General features: G+C 44.9%; 1 protein-coding gene across 5 annotated transcripts in view; it reads left to right on the top strand.

Moving 5' to 3' along the window:
- Positions 1-18,847, top strand: part of LOC110487106 (semaphorin-6D) — a 122,640-nt gene that overhangs the window by 80,307 nt on the left and 23,486 nt on the right. For all 5 annotated transcript variants that reach the window (XM_036945765.1, XM_036945769.1, XM_021559031.2 and 2 more), the window contains 13 exons: positions 5,474-5,682; positions 8,720-8,834; positions 9,197-9,254; positions 10,875-10,931; positions 11,333-11,434; positions 13,562-13,652; positions 13,918-14,040; positions 14,335-14,423; positions 15,209-15,426; positions 16,371-16,502; positions 16,697-16,852; positions 17,670-17,843; positions 18,187-18,324. In XM_036945765.1, coding sequence (XP_036801660.1) covers positions 5,535-5,682; positions 8,720-8,834; positions 9,197-9,254; positions 10,875-10,931; positions 11,333-11,434; positions 13,562-13,652; positions 13,918-14,040; positions 14,335-14,423; positions 15,209-15,426; positions 16,371-16,502; positions 16,697-16,852; positions 17,670-17,843; positions 18,187-18,324 — 1,601 coding nt within the window. In that variant the 5' untranslated portion in view covers positions 5,474-5,534. The remainder of the gene's footprint in view (positions 1-5,473; positions 5,683-8,719; positions 8,835-9,196; positions 9,255-10,874; positions 10,932-11,332; positions 11,435-13,561; positions 13,653-13,917; positions 14,041-14,334; positions 14,424-15,208; positions 15,427-16,370; positions 16,503-16,696; positions 16,853-17,669; positions 17,844-18,186; positions 18,325-18,847) is intronic.

Below are 18,847 nucleotides of genomic sequence, written 5' to 3'. Positions count from 1 at the left end.
AGCTGGTGGGGATGAGTTGGAGGCTTGATGCGCTGCCCGTGGCTAACAAACGGGCTTTAATCTGTGGGGACTCTTCCATGTGGAAGGCGTAGAGCACTCTTACGTAGGGTGACAATAGATGGCCCATCTCACAGGACAACCCGTCACTTTGTCTGAACCCTATGGGCGAGGAGGCCATCACAGCATCCCTTTGAGGCAAGTTGAGTGGCAGTGATGGCAGGGAGGGTCCTGACCTCCACTGACAGACACATCTCACCCTGGATGCCATGGTGCCCCGTATCTCCGCTCCCCTCTCCCAAACTCTTTCCTCCTGCCCATGCAACTGTCAGATAAAGACGATAAGGAGAGATTCCACGACACTGCCACCATCCGTTTGAAATGCAGATTCCAGAACTAAGGGACTATAGGGACCAAAAGGAAAGCAGCCAGCCGTCATTCCCTCTTGACCCAGCATGCTAATAGGGCTTTCAGAATGTTGTCACTGAGGCCTCCCTTGAGCCGCTCTCATGTTGCTACTGCAGGGCCTCTGAAATTCCCCATCAACTTCAACTGACATGTTGTTATTCAACAGCAAGTTTAAGTTTCTGACCCTCATCTAGATCAAGTGTTGACTTCATTCACAGGACTTGGCCTGTCAAAGCCTGCCGATATTGCAACTCTGACACTGACATCCAACATTGTTGCACTCCTGCCCCAACTGAAAGTGGAATTCAGAAGTAACTGATAAAGAAGTGTTTAAAACTACTGTGAAAGTAGTTAAACTAGCAGAGGCTATAAACGTCCTGAAGCCTGCTGGCCTTGCTGGATGTGGTTGAACTTGTATAGGTGCTTTCAAAGACTCCAGTAAGTTAATTTATGAGCAACAGTAGGATGAACTCCAAGCACCACCAGCATGTAGCAGTCATCTGAAAATCACCCATAGAAATCTCCTCCGTATCCTGCGGGAGCTGTTCCCCAATTATTGTCCAATGTTCCTTGATCCCAATTCCAATTTGCCTCGGCGGTGTCTGTGTGGTTAGCCATTGGAAATCTAATTAGTGAAGTTCCTCTTTCTGAGGGGCTCATGTAGAGAGTTGAAAGGGCCCTCGGGCAGAAGAGGGGCTTGTTGAGAAGTAGCATCTAACACAAAGTCTACAGAAGGCGGAGAGTTGAGAATTCAGTGATAGGAGGAGCATCATACTTCCTGAAAACCGTAGGTGACTCATCAGCTGCATACAGTGCTGAGCACTCTGTAGGGGAGTGGATGTCTCAGGGTAAGAGGAGAGTTGTCTGTGACTAGAAAACAGTCTCTATTCAGCAGCCAATTGTCAGCCTTGTGATGGTGCCTCATGGGACAGTGTTCAGGTATCAACAGTCAGATGAACTCTCAGAGAGTAGGGTAAGGATGATGTTGCCCAGGCTTAACGACGGAATCTTCTGTTGTAAGGTCACTCCTCGGATGAGTTTTCTTCCAATTAAGTTTTTGCACAGCAGAAAATGTATAAGGTGTTGGTCAAACTTTGTCAGAATGAAAAGAAAACTGAGTGCCATTTCCTGAGGTAACCACAGTCTTGAATAAACAATGTGCTTCCTCAGCTATGAGTTGTGAAGTTACCCTGTTGTCATTTCATTAATCACTCTATTGAGTAACTTATAATGTGAGAAATTACAACAGCATCCTGCTTCTATCAACTTGTAGATTTTCACACAGAACTGCTATTGATCAATGAATGACCTGTACTGTGTACTCCATGCACTTGGATGACTTTCTGGTTCTTTATCAAGCAGAACAATGGCCATTACACAGTCTTAATCATTGGATCACTGAAAGTAAACCGACCAGAGAAAAGTCACGATAGCTAGGGGATACATGGTTAGAGAGCTAAACAGGATTCGCAGTGTTCCCTTTCCCAAATGAGGTAGACACACATCGACAAAGGCCTACACACTCCGACCACACACACATTCTGCGGCAGATCATCTGGCCCCCTGTCCCTGCTCATCGCCATGGTGATGTGATAGTCCCCAGCAGAGCCCTGGGTGGGTAATGGTCCATGAAGAGCAGGGGGTAATGTGCCTAATCGTGTCTGAAATGACAGAGGCCAGGGACATGCACCCTCATTATGTAGGCCCATGTATACTGGGGGTGGACTCATTCAATTCCTACTTCTCTGGGGCCCTGTGGCGTCCCAAGGCGCAGAGGCGGGGGGTGGGTGTTGGCTAGCTATCCCCCTGTTATCCAAAACCGTGAAGGGATTCGCCCCCCCCCCCCCCCCCCCCCCCCAGTGAAACTGCAGCGGTGTTCAGTTTGTGAGGTCACAGCATATCAGAGGGGGTGGGTCTGCATTAGGATAATGCGCCTCTATTTAGTTTGTACGACAGGTGCAGAAAATAAACATCCCTGGAGCAGACAGGTGCATAAAGCGGTTGATTGAGGATAAAATTGGCATTTATTCTAATTGCATCTTTTTATGGAACTGTGGTCCCTGGCCAAACTGAAGCTGGGTCATAAAGATTGACTTGTTAAGGTTTATGTATGAATTAAAATGGATCCTTTTAAAAGATGACACCGTGGCCTCATCCACCCCTCATAAAGGCTCCCATTTTCTCATCATTAAGTTTCATTTTCGCACAGTGCTGTGAAAAAGCCCTCAAACCACCAGCCTGAAGACATCTCATCAAACCACAGAACCATCACTGTGGTCTAATCCAAATGAATGTCAGATAATCAATGTGCGGCCCCAGCGGCCCTCAATTCCTTGCCCTACAAAGAGGCCCAACTGCCAGTATCTCCCAGATGGCTTGACAAGTCCAGTTCATTAAAAACAAAACGATCCCATACATCCCATCCAAAACAGAACACAGAGAGAGAGTGTGGGGCGGGATAAGCAGTGGCTTATATCCCATCGACAGCTGTCAGCTCATCAGCCTGCCTCTCCATTCACTCTGTAAAAAGCAATTGATTAGATAAAGAAAACAGACAGCAACAAATTCCTAAAGGGTGCTGCATGGTTAACATGTTTATGAGAAGGTGTGGTGTGTTTGTGTTTGTGACATGGCAAGTTTTGGCGGGCGGCATTCGGTGTGGTGGTAGCAGCTGGACCTTGGTATCGGGTTTTAGATCATGCCCCTGTCACTATGGAAATATCCCATTGAGAAGAAGCTGAAGAATTTACTGGTTGAGGCGATAAACAACATGAACACAATAGATGCTCCACAAGCAGGGCAATTTGAAGGCAGGCCCCAAATTATATTTGTAAAATCACATCTTAAAAGACTGTTAAATGAAGCCAGTGGCTTTATGGGGCTTGGGCATAGTGAGTCTCTGAGTTTAAGAAGAAGTTGACTTTGTCACTGTGGAATGTCTATGCATGTCTTTTAAAGAGGCGGAAGTCGGCCCCTGCTCTCGCAGTGATGCTTACCATCACATCTGTCACTCACTCAGCATGAAAGACTGGACGTGCCTCACATACAGTACGTTTCAAGCCTACATGATAGGGTTCTTTCTACCATGTCACTGTCATCAAGCCCTAGATAAAGGCCTCTTGCCAAATCCCCACCACCAGCACCCGTCTGGAAGTGAACCCCAGGACAACAGTGTATGCATCAGATCAAAGGGACTTATGCTGGTTTATATTACATTACTGTAGCTAGGATTTAATTGGATTACGTTGGGCATTTCGTCATAGCATTTTCCACTTCCACAAGCTCCACATCCATCCCAAGCTGTGAGGCTCGTCAACGTGTGGAGAACTTCACAAACAGGAACCGCAACTATTCAGGGTGCTGCTGATAAACACGCCAAGAAGCTCATCCACTCAGTGCCTTTGTGTGGAAGTCTGTGGAAGGTCCAGAAGCCTCAGAGGGTCTGTAGGGTCAGTGTATCTGTTGGTCTGTCTTGCATAAGCTCCTGCAGGCACTGTGCTTGTCTTGCTGTGAGTCGTCTTTGCATTTTCCTGGCTTTATAGCCATTGGATAAATACTCTGCACTTGTCGATATTTGATCTCTGCCCCATCTCCATAACCTTTGATTTTCACACTCTACATGTTTATGATCGTCGGTCTAGTCTATGCATATTAATGAGAGCAGGGAGACAGTTATGCAAATAATTTTGTAGTTTTTATTGAGTTTATTTAGCATGTTTTAAACTGCGACTTTACCAAGTTTTTTTTAACTTCAAGATCCCTCAAGCCTTTGCATAATCAGTATAAATGTGAGCATACTCTTTTAACTTGAGGCCATTGCTCAACCTTCAGAGCATTTACAAAGATATTGGATCATCAATGATATATTCAGATTAGATGGGGTGACAGTGGTGTTTTGGGGACATGCTGTTTGGCCTGCTCAGGCAGGTAGCCACCGCATCATATCCTGTTTGCTCAAGCTGTCTACCTCCTCTGAGAAGCCGAAAAGCCTGTGAGTTAATCCATTGGGAGTAATGTCCTCATATATCGCCCAGGCAGGACACGCGGGAGGCAGTAATTCATGAAGTAAACAGGAGCAGACACCGCCTCCCCTCGATTTATGACACTGTGATCATCGCTTGACCTCATCGCTAAATGCGAATCTCCTCTGAATCAGAATGAGGCAGCATGTTATCAATATTGATGGCGGTTCATATCTCTGTTGACTTTATTTTCAGCTCCCCATTTAAGAGTTGTGTGGCAGGATCGCATTGGTGAACTACATCAATCTGGGCTGTGCTGAGTTGAAACCCTTAGAGGACACGCTGCCCTTATTAAGTTGGTGCCAAAACACAGGTCACAGCATTCTGTAGATTTAGTTTAACAAATCCCTGCGCAATCCGCATCCATCTGTCCTGGTCTCTCATCCCAGAAATCAAGCAGATGTGGAAATTAGCATTTCGAGACAATTCAGATCTGGCACATAGCTTACCTGAGTGATTAATAATGCAGAGAGTAAACTTTGCTCAAACTTGAATCGTCTGACCTTACAGGAGCCACTCGTTTTTCCCATCTAGTCAAACAATTTATATATATATATTTTTGTATATTAGGTGAAAGTGGGTACCTGTCACCTCCCCCTTGGGCCTGGTGTCTTGGTGCAGACAGTGGGGGTCGCGTTCCCCTGTGGGGGCGGTGGTTAATTGTGTGAAGTCACCTGTGAAAGACTGAAGGCTGGGAGTAAATGAGCCAGGTGTCCCAGTAAGGGGCCCTTGTGGCCTCACCTCTCTCTCTGTTCCTGTCCCTCTCCCTCTCTCTCTGTGTTCAGGCTGCCATCACAGTTCAGCTAACACTCAATCACAATGCCGCACTGGCAGTGAGCATCGCATGCTAATGAGAGCTTAGCATCCAAACTCTGAAAGTTCCAACAGCTACTGTAGAACTTGATAGCAGAATTATAGTGAGCATTATGAAGCCAACGCTACTGTTGCAGTCATTCACATTAGCCTGTGACTGTTTTAACAGATAATGGTACCGCTAACTTTGGTTGTAGCTATGTTAACCTGTGTCTCACTCTCTCCTCTTCTAGGTGGTGGTGTGCCCGCTGTTGGCCATGCTGTTCTGGTGAGGTGTGGTAAACCCCTGCCAACATGAGGCTGGTGCCCGGGTCGCCTCGGCCCCTCCCCCTTCTGGCGGTGGTCCTGGCTCTAGCCCTCACAGCACTCTTACCTCACCTGGCCATGGGAGTCACACCCTTCCCCCAGGACCTGGAGCCAATCAGCATTGGGGGGAGAGAACGTGAGTGCAAGCCCATCATGATGCAATGTTGCTCCTTAGTTCAGGGGGGCATGAAGTTCTGATGTACCGTTAAAGGGCAGCATCATGTCTAGTTGTATGTACACATATTTTGTCAGTTGTCTTACAGATCTATGTCAGTAATAGGATGACGACTTCAAATACATATTTGCCACTATCGAAATAAAATGGCTATACATTTTAGCTATATGACATAATACAGTGTCTGATTGGGCCACACGTACAGCCCGTCAGTGGCACGTGTGGTCAGGAGGTCCTGGCCAGCCCCATTTATTTAAGAGGTGACAGAGACTAAGGCCTTGCGCTTTAATTTATCTATCTGGAGGAGTGGAACATTGGCATAAATAGCCACGCTAATAGATCTATATTTGGAGCCCATCTCAGGTGTAATGAGGGACATTTATCAGCAGGTCTGTAGGTAACTGGGCGTCAGAACCCCTCACAACTCCCCAGGATGTCCATAATGTATGGTAATACATCCAGCTCCACCTCCGGAATCATCTCCCTCGCAGAGGCTAATTGGAGGAACTGGGTTAGTGGTTTCCATGGCGACGCGGCGGCCGAAACTTTAAAGGAAGTGAATGTGCTGAGGAGTAATTAAAGGAACGAGCGAGCGTTCGCCGGGGTGGACTTATCCCGCTCCCTTTCTGCCCCACAGCTAATCACTGCTCTGCTTGACCCAATCGCCCCGGAGTTAAAATCTTTAAACAGTCGAGCCGGACTTGCTTAGTTGGGGGAAAGATGCTTCCCCTGAGGAGATTAAAATGGGACACTATCTGAAATTACAGAGGTTAAATTGGACGGGAAGGCCTAAGCCAGAGGTGTCGATCTCATTTTTCCCAGGGATCACATTTGGTCTTCATCGAGGTCCTGCACCGCTGCACTGATAATTTGTTACATTTCCTTTCTGTCAAAATGTGCTAGAAATTGCTCCCTGACTGTCTAGTGATTTTTAGCGAGCTGGACAATCAAGAAACTGTATGAATATAGGTCCATCATTTGTACACCGTTTAGAGTTTTTGTTTTGTAATTTCAAAGTATATTGAGTTCATTTCTCAAAGTAGATTGAGCGTGGGGCCTAGGATTGAGCCTTGGGGTACTCCCTTGGTGACAGGCAGTGGCTGAGACAGCAGATGTTCTGACTTTATACACTGCAATCTTTGAGAGAGGTGGGTAGCAAACCAGTCCAAAGACCCCTCAAACACCAATACTCCTTAGCCGGCCACAAGAATGGAATGGTCTACCGTATCAAAAGCTTCAGCCAAGTCAATAAAAATAGCAGCACACCATTGCTTAGAATCAAGGGCAATGGTGACAACATTGAGGACCTTTGAGGTTGCAGTGACACGTCCATAACCTGAGCGGGAGCCAGATTGCGTACTAGAGATAATACTATAGATATCAAGAAAGCCAGTCAGTTGATTATTGACCAAAAAAAAATCCAACACTTTTGATAAATAAGGCAAAATAGAAATAGGCCTATAACAGTTAGGATCAGCTTGATCTCCCCTTTTAAATAAAGGACGAACCGTGGCTGCCTTCCAAGCAATGGGAACCTCCCCAGAAAGGAGAGACAGGCTTGGCGATGATAGGGGAAGCAACCTTAAAGAAGAAAGGGTCTAAACCATCTGACCCAGATGTTTTTTGGGGGTCAAGTTTAAGGAGCTCCTTTAGCACCTTGTGACCGCCTGCATGGAGAAACTTTGTAGCGGGGCAGGGGGGAAAAAAGGAGGAGTATCAGGATTAGTCGCATGAGAATGGGTGGGAGATGAGGAAATTTTGGACAGGCAAGGAGGCATGGCTGAGTCAAATAGGAATCCTGACTTAATGAAGTGGTGATTTAAAGAGCTCAGCCATGTGCTTCTTGTCAGTAACAACCACATTATCAACATGAAGGGACATGTGCAGCTGTGAGGAGGGTTTATTCTCCAGGCCTTTAACCCTTTTCCAGAACTTTTTGTGGTTAGACCCACAGAGAGAGAACTGCTCCTTAAAGTAACTAACTTTGGCCTTCCGGATAGCCTGAGTGCACTTATTTCTCATTTGCCTGAACGAGAGCCAGTCAGCCTGAGTATGCGTGTGCCAAGCCTTTCGCCAAATGCAATTCTTGAGGTGGAGTAACTCTGCAAGATCATGGTCGAACCAGGGGCTGAACCAGGGGCTGGTTTGTTAATAATACCACTGAAAATATAAAAAAATAAGTTCCAAGTGTCTTCGACAGAGGGGGCGGGATCAAGCTGATTCTATACCCTTTTACAGAGGCCAGTTCAAGAAGGAAGGCTTACTCATTAATGTTTTTTAGCAAGCGTCTATGACAAATCAGGACAGGTCCATTTCACTGAGCAGCCATTACGAACACAGGCTGTAAAACAGTGATCACTACGGTCAACACACAAAACACCAGACTCATACCGATCAGGATTATTTGTGAGGATAACATAGAGGAGAGTTGCACTTTCTGGGTGTTTGGAGTCATCCCTTGTGGGATTGGTAATAATCTGAGAAAGATTTAGGGAGTCCCATTTGCTTTAGGACTTGGTCAGGTGGTTTAAGCATGTCCCAGTTGTTGCAGTGTTTTTGTTTTGTCCAGCTCTTGTGATAAACTTAGGGTCTGGCGATGCTTCCCACTCCCCCCCTCTTATTTTACACAGTTAAGTGTATTATCTCTAGCAGCACAGAATAGAGTCATGGGATAGCCCACAATAACAACCACCTGACAGTTAAAACAAATTGCAATCTGGGCATCTGCAGCAAATGTGGGGCAAAGGAAAGGCATCCAAAATAGAAACTGATAAAGCATACTGCAATCAGAGGGTTTTATCAAGTCAACAACCTATTTTCTCTCTCTCTCTCTCTCTTGTACTCAAACAATCTCTATTTTTGTGCTTGAATTCACCCTATTTTCAGATTCACACACTTGATTTTTTTAGTGCCTGGTTTGTCGTTATGGAGATGTTTTTTCCCCAGATGAACACTGTCACTGAACTGAGCTTGCTACTCTTTCCCCTTCCCCATGCAGACTCCTACCTGTACCCAAGCTTCCAGGGCCTCATGTCAGACAACGATACAGTACGACTGGGCCTGGACTTCCAGAGGATGCTCCGGATCAACCACATGCTCTACATCGCAGCCAGGTCAGTCAACACGCCTCTCAGTATTGTTCACCTAACTTTAATGCACTGGACTGCCTTACATTATCCCTGTATTGACAGCTCTTCATTGAATCCCTTTGTATTATTTCTGTCATTGTATCAGTCAACCGTATTGGATAGCTCCCGTTACGTTCATATTGTCATACAGTAGGTTCATTATCTAAAAGGTTCCTCAGGCTCAGCAAGAAGCCATTCTACATCAATAAGCCTGCATTAAAGAGCTTTGTGACTGACCCTAATCAATCTAATTTAGGCTAAGAACAGGCAGCTTGGGTGTGGTGTGGTGGGATTGGGTTTCAGGACATAGAGGCTTCAAATGTTTTCTGACGTTTGACCTCTTACAGGGATCATGTGTTTGCTGTCAGTCTCAGCGCCTCCTCTGAGCAGATCGTCCCACAACAGGTAAGCCTTATGTTGTCTTACAAACACATCGTTTACATGAGTTATGACCTCATGGGTCATAGACTAGTGTATCATTGCAGCTGGCTGGACATAAGAGCATTACTGGTGGTTCAATGGCTCCTACTTTTCTGCTCATCTTTTAAATATAGTTGATTTGTGTTGTTTTCTTCTTACTCAGCCAATCTCTTCATTCATGCAGATATGAAGCCATTTCACTTCAGACAGATATCCAATAGAAGTCATGTCGTGCACTCCTGGTTTTGAAGTGCTGTGCTCTCTCTCTCTCCCATCTGAATCGCATTTGTCAAACATGATTGCACTTAAATAAAAATCACTTTAAGGCTTGTGTTTGCTTGTGCCTATCGTATTTAGATTCATTTACTGCATGAGTCATCCCTATAAGGGACCCACTCAACATCAATGAGATCTAACGTTATTGATGTACATGATTGCAGTGGAAATACATGAGAGGAATGATGTGTAGTGCAGAGAATTGTCGGAAGAGAAAGTATGTATTTTAAAGGAAGTTAGGAGAACTAAGAATATGTGCATTGCATAGTACATAGTGCATAGTTCATTGGTCATCAGCCATATTACCAACCTGGCTTTCTGACTTTCCCATGCTTCTTATCGGTCTCAGTGAGCTCATTAGTGTGCGGCTGAGTCATAATCAAAAACCTAGGGTCTGCTTCATCATGGATCTATTCCTTTTCTATGGCCCAGTTTCAGTTCTAATCCCCAGTCTCCTCACCAGACCCTTCATGATCCCCCACTCAGAGATACTGTATTTCAAAGGCCTGGATGGGTATAAGCAATAAATAGCTAACTCCACCTCACTCTGCCAGAGGTCTAGGGGGAACTATTAGCATATTGCTGACGTCTATCCTATTTATCCTATCATATTGGATCTTCAATAGGGAAGTGAGAAGAGCCTTGGGGGAAACATTTCACTCCACTTTAAGGCCCAGAAGGGTAGCAGTTGAGTCTTGAGCCAAAAGGGGGATTTCACTTTAGTCTCTGGAGAAATCTTATTTCCCAGCATGCCCCATGGTGTTGATGAGTTTGGCGCTCCTGCAGGGAGGACAGCGGGGTCAGTAAATCACGCTTCCAGTCAGTCGGCAGTGGAACAGTGGATCTGCACTGGTGGGCAGTGCATTAAACCACCTTCAACCAGGCGACCTTGTTAACAAGTTGATGGATTTCGTCCTATTCACTCCACTAGCGGGGGGTCAATGCTAGGAGATAAGGACATCCAGGAGGACCATAGATAGCTAGTATCAGGGCAATCTACTTCCCATAGGAATGCATTGCAGATTCTTTTCTGATTCCTTGATCTTCTTGTTGGTCGAATTATCCATAGAGATGTCTTGTTGTTAAGAAGTACATGTGGATTGTGATGGATTGTATGGGTGATGGGTTGTAAGAGAGGAACAATAGTCTTTAGTTGCACGCTGACAAAGTTAGACACAGCTCCTCAGGTGTTTCAGATGTTTGTCTGTCTGATTGTTTGTTTGTCAGAAGCTCTTTTTTCATCACAGCTGTCTCCTAATAGCATTTGAATGGCTGGGTGAAAAAAGGGTCTCTTTCTTGCTCTGACAGTTGGCTGTCTGTGTGTTGCAGAAATTGACTTGGAAGACAAAGGATGTGGATAAATGCACAGTGAGGGGGAAGAACAGCGTGAGTATCTCTCTCCCTTTTCTTTCTTTCTTTCTTTCTTTTTCTCTCTGTTTCTCGCTCTCTGACTGTCTGTTATTTGATGTGGGAGGGTAGCACTAACAATAGCATAGATTGCTTATCAAAATCGGCACCACAGGTATCTGTAGTTCCAGAACCAGTCTGTGGCACAAGCAGCGTCAGCCTCCCAGAGCTCTAGTGAAACCATAGAGATCAGCACAGGGATTATGGGAATGACAAGAATAGGAACAGAAGTATGACTGAGAGGGTGTGCGTGTGTACACTTAGCAAAATGCAATTCAGTGCATAATAAGCTGTGCAATGACACTGCATGTGGGGTGATAACACCAGCAGCCAGTAGTCACATTGCCGTCCTCTGAAACCCAGCCGTTTCCCTTTGACAGGATGAGTGCTACAACTACATCAAAGTTCTGGTCCCACGCAACGACGAGACGCTATTTGCCTGCGGTACCAACGCCTTTAACCCCACCTGCCGCAACTACAAGGTAGGACACTACACCTCAGTCACCTTTCGATCTAAAGCCCCCAGCTCCATACCCAGCACTGTTCTGAAACCTAACAGATGGGGTAAATAAGCTTAGTTTAAAAAAATTGTTGAACCAATGTCAAAGTGCTCTTTTCCATAACATGGGGTGGTTTAGCGGTTAAGGGCACTGCATTCAGAGCATATGCCTACAGGTGTTGACATACTGACTTTCTCCTAACTTTTTGGGAGAAAAAAAAGTGTCCTCTCTATCTACAGTATAAAATCATCAAGTCAACGTTGTCGTGCACAGATAGGGCTCCAGATTGCATCAACACTTCAAAGGAGTGCTGCTATCCTGGATGTTGATGGAGAAACATGTTGACTCAACCGAGGTTGGCAGCGGTCTGTTGACTGAACACAGATCCATGATGATAATAACCGTCTTTATTTACACATCTGATGAATAAACTGCAACCGCAGATTTGAGATCATCATCCTCCGAGGGACAGAGTGGGGGAAAGAGAGGGAGGGAGAAAGCGAGAGAAGGGAGGGGAGAGAGAAAACAAAACTTGCTTGAAAACTGGAGTCAGAATCCCAGGAGAGCCACTACTTTAGTTCCAAAAGAACTCACGCCACCTAGTCTCAATGGCTATCTGACTGCTCAAATGATTAACAACCCAAAGTGTGCAAGAGCGAGATCTCGGCTAAGTGGAAACATACAAAGGAAAATAGCGATACGTTAATCGTGACCATGGTGCGTAGATGGACTCATACTCCCCAGGATGTCTACCAATACAAAAGAAGTCTGGTTGAGCTGAGATGACATCACGGTTCTGGGCAATGATTCACGGTGTGTTTTTTGGAAGAGGGAACGTAGCGTCTACAGTCTGAGAAGTCCACTGGGGAGCTGGCTAAATCCATACAGACCACTGCAGAAGATTTACCTTTTCCGCCATAGACTCCCAATGGAAGACGTTGATTTACACTTTATCCAGAACAAATTCCTCTCCCTGTCCCGCTCCCTCCCGGCTCGGAAAAACCGGGAGCGATGTCTACCCGGAGAACTGGGAATTGTGTGCTGAAGTTGAAATCATATCATGCAATCTGTCTGCAGCATTCCTTAGAAAGACTGAGAAGGGCAGTGGGGTCAGGAGCGGGTCTGTTAGGGTGAAGGGGATTGGATTGTGGGTGTGGACGGGTGGAAGATGTTTTATTTTGCACAGAGTGCATTTTCCATGTAAATTGATCGCCACAAAACACTCTGCCCAATGAGCCAGCTGGATCAAAGACAGAGGTTGTGTGACCAGATGGTAGTTAGACCAGGAAGTGAAAACCTGTAGCCTCTAGTCTAAATCACACTATTGAAGCCCCAGAACCATGGTTTAGCAGATATATCAGAGCTATAACAGCCACAGTAGCATTGGTGGATGTCTCACATGGAGAGTGTACCCATAGGGAACACTGAGCAATGACACAGCATTAAATATAAACACACATGTTGACGGCTGTCACTGTGTGTGTTTGTGAAGGCTGGTGTGCTGGAGCTGCCGAGAATGACCTCTCCTCCGGGTCGCATTCTGCTACTCCCTTCCCCCACCCCAGCGGGATTCACACGTATTGTCTGAGCCGAGGTTTACGGCCTTGTTAACGGTGGGGCAGGAATAGCTGCTAAAGATCTGTGGTTAGGAGATACTGTCTCCTCACAGTGCTACCAGAGTAGCAGCCATAGAGCAGGCTGACAGGAGTGTTACTCCTGACCTTTTGACTTCACTGTTGTTACAATGCAGTGTAAAACGTACTAAATAAAAGGTATCTTTATGACACGTGTTCCTATTTATTCATCAGGATTGACTAGAGGCACATTCTGTCAATGACTTTAAGGGGTCGACTTTATAACTTGGCAGTTAGCCGTAAAGCTAACCTGATATAAAACAGAACAATACTCAAGTTTGGACTGAATCGATTTTTCAGTAAGGGGGAAATATTAAACTTAACAATTGCAAACAATGACCTAGTTATTTTAGTTGAGGTTTTTCAATATAAGCTCCGTGGAGTATTTCTTTTTAGTTACACTCCTATAAATAGCTTTATGAAGTACCCTCTTCCCTCTCTGAGTCCTCTCTTCTTTCCTCCCTCTCTCTCCCAGATGTCCACACTGGAACAGGACGGTGAGGAAGTGGTGGGTCAGGCCCGCTGTCCCTTTGAGTCTCGCCAATCCAACGTCGGCCTCTTCGCTGGTGAGTTGCTCTGGACAGAGACAGAGAGACATGTCAGCTGGGGGCAGCAACTTGATCAGTAAACCTGCCCTCAATCTTGCCAATTTGCCAGTGACATTTAGACATAGTTCACACAGTGTTATTGAGAGCAGCACAGCCCCTACATGAAATGTAGCCAAGAGATGAAAATACACATTGGGAGGCATGGGTTTCTAGTCTTCACTGCAATTGTGTTCATTTGAAAAAAAGCACGCCTTTCTTAAATTAGTTGTTTTGTTCCTCTCAGGTGGCGATTTCTACTCGGCCACCATGACAGACTTCCTGGCGAGTGATGCGGTAATTTACCGTAGTCTGGGAGAGAGCAGCCCGGTGCTTCGTACCGTGAAGTACGACTCCAAATGGCTACGAGGTGAGCACCTGGCCTTGGCCTCAGGTCTTAATTTGAAACAACTTGTGAATTTACCTTCCTCAATCTTCCTGAATCTTCCTTCTGAATTCTTCTCAGTTTTGCATTGCCATGTATCATGAAATATTTGTATGCAGTACATTACATATTGGTGGTATTTCATTCTAAATGAATGTGTGGTATCCACTTGAGTGATGTTTCCTACCAAAACACTGACTGCCTAATGCATTATTATTGTGAATACCAAGTAGTACAGTCAGTTCTACTGTTTCATATTTCTCCCTTTTGTCTCCTCAGAGCCTCATTTCCTCCATGCCATTGAGTACGGGAACTATGTGTACTTCTTCTTCAGTGAGATTGCTGTGGAGTATACCACACTTGGCAAGGTACGACAGTTGTAATTCAAGGGTCTGAATATTTATGTAAATAATATATCTTATTTTTTATTTTTAAAAATTTATAAAAATTCAGAAACTGTTTTTGGCTTTTCCATTATGGGGTATTGTGTGTAGATTGATGAGAATTTTTTATTTAACCCATTTTAGAATAAGGCCGTTACGTAACAAAATGTGGAAAAAGTGAAGGGGTCTGAATAGTTTAGTGCCACAAATAAGGGGTCGAATACATTTTTTTTTTTTAAACGTAATAGTTTCCTGATCTTTTTTTATCCCCCTCAGATATAGGACACTTCAAAATAAACTTCCTTTTTGATATTTTTGGGGGGACTATCTGTTGTTCCATGTAGAGAATCTGATATTCAATGCATTTGTATGGGCTAATAGCAGTAAGCCAAATTCAATTTTTCACCAAATAATTTTTGTATATATTTCTTTGATACTTCAAGGTGTCTTAAAATTAAAAATCAAATAGATAAATGATCCTTCGTATGACCTTAAAACAATTCCATTTAGCTTAGTAGAATCTCCCCTTGTTTCAACTGTATGATATGTGTGATACTGTATGTGCTGTCTGGAGGGGTTGAGAACACAAAACTTATTTTGTTGTAACATATGGACAATAACGTTGGATTGTATTGGATAGGCTGCAATGTAATGTCAAATGTGAAACAATGTCATGTCATGACACTGTGTTATGTTACTGAATGAACACAAAAGGAATTAAAATATGTGGAAAATCCTATAAAGATATTCCTCTAACCCCCCCCAATCAGGTTGTGTTCTCCAGAGTGGCTCGTGTATGTAAGAACGACAACGGAGGTTCTCCCAGGGTTCTAGAGCGTTACTGGACGTCGTTCCTCAAAGCGAGGCTCAACTGCTCGGTGCCGGGCGATTCCTTCTTCTACTTTGACGTTCTGCAGTCGCTGACCAACGTGCTGCAGATCAATCTCAGACCAGCCGTGCTGGGGGTCTTCACTACACAGGCCAACAGGTCAGTCACAGTACCAGGCAGCAACATGACAGACGGCCATACAGATATACAGTACATACTCATACAATGAGTATAATGAGGTTTTACTGTACCTCTTTTTATAGAAAATATAAATAAAAAAACAGCCAAATGCTTTCATAGAAGATAATGCTCACATTTGCAATATCCTACCCCTTGTATATTTTTAAAAGCTTATTTTATAAGATTGTTGTTTAATGTCCTATACAACCTTGGGCAGCAGTCTTGAATGTTTTTATAGCTATACAATCCATTATAACCTGGGTTAATATGGGCCTTTCCCATTTTTAAAAATGTTTTTTATATCACCTTTATTTAACCAGGTAAGCAAGTTGAGAACAAGTTCTCATTTACAATTGCGACCTGGCCAAGATAAAGCAAAGCAGTTCGACACATACAACAACATAGAGTTACACACATAGAGTAAAACAAACATACAGTCAATAATACAGTAGAAAAATAAGTCTATATACGATGTGAGCAAATGAGATAAGGGAGGTAAAGGCAAAAAAAGACCATGGTGGCGAAGTAAATACAATATAGCAAGTAAAACACTGCAATGGTAGATTTGCAGTGGAAGAATGTGCAAAGTAGAAATACAAATAATGGGGTGCAAAGGAGCAAAATAAATAAATACAGTAGGGGAAGAGGTAGTTGTTTGGGCTAAATTATAGATGGGCTATGTACAGGTGCAGTAATCTGTGAGCTGCTCTGACAGCTGGTGCTTAAAGCTAGTGAGGGAGATAAGTGTTTCCAGTTTCAGAGATTTTTGTAGTTCGTTCCAGTCATTGGCAGCAGAGAACTGAAAGGAGAGAAGGCCAAAGGAAGAATTGGTTTTGGGGGTGACCAGAGAGATATACCTGCTGGAGCGCGTGCTACAGGTGGGTGCTGCCCATGACAGATGTCTCTGTTGTTTTCCTCATCAGTATCACAGGCTCAGCAGTATGTGCATTCTACATGGACGACATTGAGAAGGCTTTCAACGGGAAGTTCAAGGAGCAGAGGAACAGTGAGTCAGCCTGGACACCCGTGCCTGAGGAGCAGGTACCCAAACCCAGGTAAGACCAACACATGTGAGTGGGAACTTTGACAGCCTCCATCCAGATAAATGTACTTTATTCCAGTGTAAACACTGTCAACAAAAGTTTGCATCTACAGTATTATATTCCCTCACTGTGAGTTCTTAGTAAATCTAGCCCACTGACTTTGAAACTCCACTGACTAACTTCTGCCCCTCCTCTCGGTCTCACAGACCAGGCTGCTGTGCCGGCGACGGCTCTGCTGCTGCCTACAAGTCGTCCACGACCTTCCCCGACGACACCCTGACCTTCATCAAGAACCACCCCCTGATGGACGAGGCTGTTCCCTCCGTCAACCACCGGCCCTACTTCACACGCACAACCAGCAGGTAGTAACAGGGTGGATGGAGGGATGAAAAGATGGATAGATAAAAGGGAAAATTGATGGGTAGAAAACTTGGTCCCTTGTCTCAACATGAAAAGCCCATTAAATATAAAAGTTTGACGCAGTCAGGATGAGGCCTTCCATAACACCACATCAAAGATAGACCCAAAAAGGATAGGGCCTCCCCAAAATTATAGATCCAACCGGAAGGGGTCTGTGAAAAGCTGAAAAGCACATCAATGAAAGACACCGTCCGGGTGTGGTCTACCAGACTAATGCAGGAAATAGTGCCAGTGGCTCATTAGAAGCCCAGCCATGTAGTGGTGCTGAATGTAGAATGGGTGTCAGAGGGCTGTCAGACAGCCACCTAGCTCGGTCCCCTGCTGTGACTTACATGGTAAAGCCGAGCCAGTCTGACAGACAACCAGGCGTCTTCACACAGCGGAGGGAAGGCACGCTGTCTGTCTCACATCTGCCTCCAAACGTCACATCTGCTTCAGAACTCTCCCGAGACGAGCTGAACAACAGAACTTTAACGATGAATACCTCACGTTGTTGAGTCATTTAGCTAGCGTAGTGCCAGTCAGTGTGATGTTCTGAGTAAACAACATGTCATCAACTTGTGTGGGACTGAAGGAAAGTTGAGAGCAGCTGTACAGTGGTTTTACTTACAATAGTGTCCTGCGTATTCTTACACAGTGTTGTCACTTTGCAGTGCATGCACACACTCCGACAATAATCTTTAAATGCAGATGCTTTGTCTCTTCGGAGGTATCATTATGTTAACCCCGAACCACAACCCTGTTGTTGTGTCCACCCAGGTTCAAGTTGACCCAGCTAGCAGTGGATACGTCAGCTGGGCCCTATAAGAACCACACGGTGCTGTTCCTGGGGAGCGAGGACGGCAGGGTACTGAAGATCCTGGCCAGCACCCAGCTCAACGCCTCCTTCAGCACACAGCTACTGGAGGACATCGATGTCTACAACCCCACCAAGTCAGCCTCCCTTTCTCCGTTCTTCTTCATCTACATGATGCAAACGATCTGTTTTATAATATAGTGCACTCCTCTCATAATGTTCACTTTTATTGGTTCAGCAACAAACAGAAGTCATTTTTTTGCCCGCTGTAAGAGGATAGTTGTTGTATGTGATGCTTCCAAGCAGAGTCCACTGAAATAAGACAGTGATATGCGTTGTGGTGCTGTTAGTACGTGTCCTGAACAGCTTTTCAACTCCACTCTCATTTGCATACAGTCTCCCAGGGTGCTGTAGATGTCGCCATCCATCAGCATAAATTTCGGAAATAATGAGACGTGTTTGTCGTTTCCCCTTTCCTAGATGTAACGTCCGCGGAGAGGACAGACGGGTTCTGGGATTGGAGCTGGACAGGGAACATCACGCTCTGTTTGTGGCCTTCTCCAGCTGTGTGGTCCGAGTACCTCTGAGCCGCTGCAATGACTACGGCTCCTGCAAGAAGTGAGTGATACCCCGTCCATTATAAACAGCTAGTACCACACTGTTAACAGTTGCCAAGTGTGTGTTAATATTGCTGTGGAATTCCAGTTTTCATGCGTTTGCCACTATAGAGGCTTCCTTCCCCCAGTGCTGCTATGGTGATGTGAAGTTACACATGTGTGACATACAATCAATCATGTCTCTATTGTGTTATTGACTGTACATTTGTTAATACCATGTGTAAATCTGTGTTGTTTTTGTCACACTGCTTTGCTTTATCTTGGCCAGGTTGCAGTTGTAAATGAGAACTTATTTTCAACTGACCTACCTGGGTAAATAAAGGTTAAATAAATCTAAATAAAAAAATGTTGCTGCTATCGTTTGTCAAATTGTGAATATGCTGTATGCAACAAACTATATTCACAATATGAATCACCAAGGGTTTAGAAGCCGACGTTGCTATGAGGGCAGTGAAAAGGACTTCCTTGCAGTCAGAGCAACTGCTGGAGGGGATTTGTTTTTTCAGGGATGTTTTGTCCGAGCT

The sequence above is a fragment of the Oncorhynchus mykiss genome, chromosome 2 (assembly GCF_013265735.2).
Source record: "Oncorhynchus mykiss isolate Arlee chromosome 2, USDA_OmykA_1.1, whole genome shotgun sequence".
NCBI lineage: Eukaryota > Metazoa > Chordata > Actinopteri > Salmoniformes > Salmonidae > Oncorhynchus > Oncorhynchus mykiss.
The sequence above is the reverse complement of the archived record's forward strand: the minus strand, read 5'-3'. Positions and strand labels throughout refer to the sequence as shown.